The 1,666-nt window shown below is 60.1% G+C and overlaps 1 protein-coding gene across 1 annotated transcript in view; it reads left to right on the top strand.

The window, feature by feature from the left end:
* Positions 1 to 1,666, top strand: part of LOC102247437 (chromosome unknown open reading frame, human C10orf90) — a 92,638-nt gene that overhangs the window by 83,039 nt on the left and 7,933 nt on the right. The window contains exon 8 of the mRNA XM_014530147.1: positions 817 to 994. Within this exon, the coding sequence (XP_014385633.1) occupies positions 817 to 994 (178 nt within the window). The remainder of the gene's footprint in view (positions 1 to 816; positions 995 to 1,666) is intronic.

Here is a 1,666-nt window from a genome sequence, read left to right as displayed (position 1 = left end):
CGAGGGGCTCAGGACGCTCCCATCCCTCCCCCTCGGGTCCCTGGAAGATAGAATTTTGGGCATCCGATTTGGGCCTGTGGGAAATGAACGAATGGACAGGGTGGCTGGTGGAAGAAAGGATGGTAGACGGTTGCCTTTGCTCTCACAACCCTGATGTTGGTTCTAGTCCACCGTGTGCAGGGGCCGCGGGGCCTGGGAGGCCTCTGCCATCTGTGGGGCTGGGCCGCCTTTCCGTGAACCGGTGGGAAGCAATGGGGACCAGATTACTCACTGACACTTTTGGTCCCTGAATTGTTCTCTTGCTCAGCTCCTTGGCCAGTCAGATGGGTGTGCCCCTCCCTGTGTCACTTCTCTTAAAAATGCATGGCTCATTAGTTGAGCAGCAACCTATGAACCAGGAGGTCACTGCTCGATTCCTGGTTGAGGGGCTCAATCCCCAGTGTGAGGCGTGCAAGAAGTAGCCAATCCATGATTCTCTCATCATTGGTGTTTCTCTCTCTCTCTCCCTCTCCCCTCCTCTCTGAAATCAATCCTATATAATAAAAGACTAATATGCAAATCAACCAAATGGCAGAATGACTGGTCGCTATGACGTGCACTGACCACTGGGGGGCAGACACTCAGTGCAGGAGCTCCCAGAAGCCATGGGGAGCGGGCCTAAGCCAGTAGTCGGACATCCCCTGAGGAGTCCCGGACTGAGAGAGGGTGCAGGCCGGGCTGAGGGACACCCCTCCCACCCCCAGTGCATGAATGTCGTGCACTGGGCCTCTAATAAAAATATATTTAAAAAATAATCTCTTTTCCCGGCTCCCTCAGGAAGCACTGGAGGCCCGGAGGCCGCAGTTCATCTCTCGCTCGCAAGAGCGGCTGAAGAAGCTGGAGCTCATGGCGCAGCAGAGGCGGGCCCAGCGCCAGGAGAGCCCGGGGCCGAAGCCGGGCCCCGTTCCAGTCCGCGCCAGCAGGAGGCAGTTCACCGTCCCCCATCCACTTAGTGGTGAGCTCGGTGGCTGGGGCAGGGGCACTGGGGGATCCTCGGCTGGAATTGGGGGGTCCCCCGCTGCCACCATGTCCACGGGACCGTGTTCGCGCCCAGGACCTGGGTATCACGGAGCCAGCCCTAGGAGCCGGCCCATTTTGGAGAGTCTATGGGGCACTGAATTTTCAGAGCTTCCTTGGGTCACAATTCACCATGAGAGCTGGGAAAGAAGCCACAGGACCTCGCCACCAGGGGAGCAAGTTCACATTCTCCGCTCCTGACAGACACTGCAGGAGGCCCCTCTGCCCTTGACAGACGTTAGGGTGCAGGGCGGACCCCCATTCATTGGCATCAGCATTCGTCATCTGGAAACTCCTCACCTGCAGAGCTCTGAGGGTGGAGGGCGGCGTCCAGGCGGAGAGGCCGGGGTCACGCTGACCCCACGGGGGGCCTGTCACTCAGAGGAGGGTCATCAGGAGCCTTCCCGGCCGGCGCCGGGCTGGGCGCTGGGCTGGCCCCTGAGCAGACGGGCCTCGGTCCTCTCTCCACGGAGCTGTGAACAGACTCCTACACCAGCAAGGACAGCAGGAGGCGAGGGCAGGAGGGGCCCCGGAGCTCATCCTGACGGCCACAGCTCGGATCTGAGAATCCAGAGGCCAGGGAGCCTCAGTTGTCCTAGGATTCCTGTGC

The sequence above is a fragment of the Myotis brandtii genome, unplaced genomic scaffold (assembly GCF_000412655.1).
Source record: "Myotis brandtii unplaced genomic scaffold, ASM41265v1 scaffold725, whole genome shotgun sequence".
Lineage (NCBI taxonomy): Eukaryota > Metazoa > Chordata > Mammalia > Chiroptera > Vespertilionidae > Myotis > Myotis brandtii.
The sequence above is the reverse complement of the archived record's forward strand: the minus strand, read 5'-3'. Positions and strand labels throughout refer to the sequence as shown.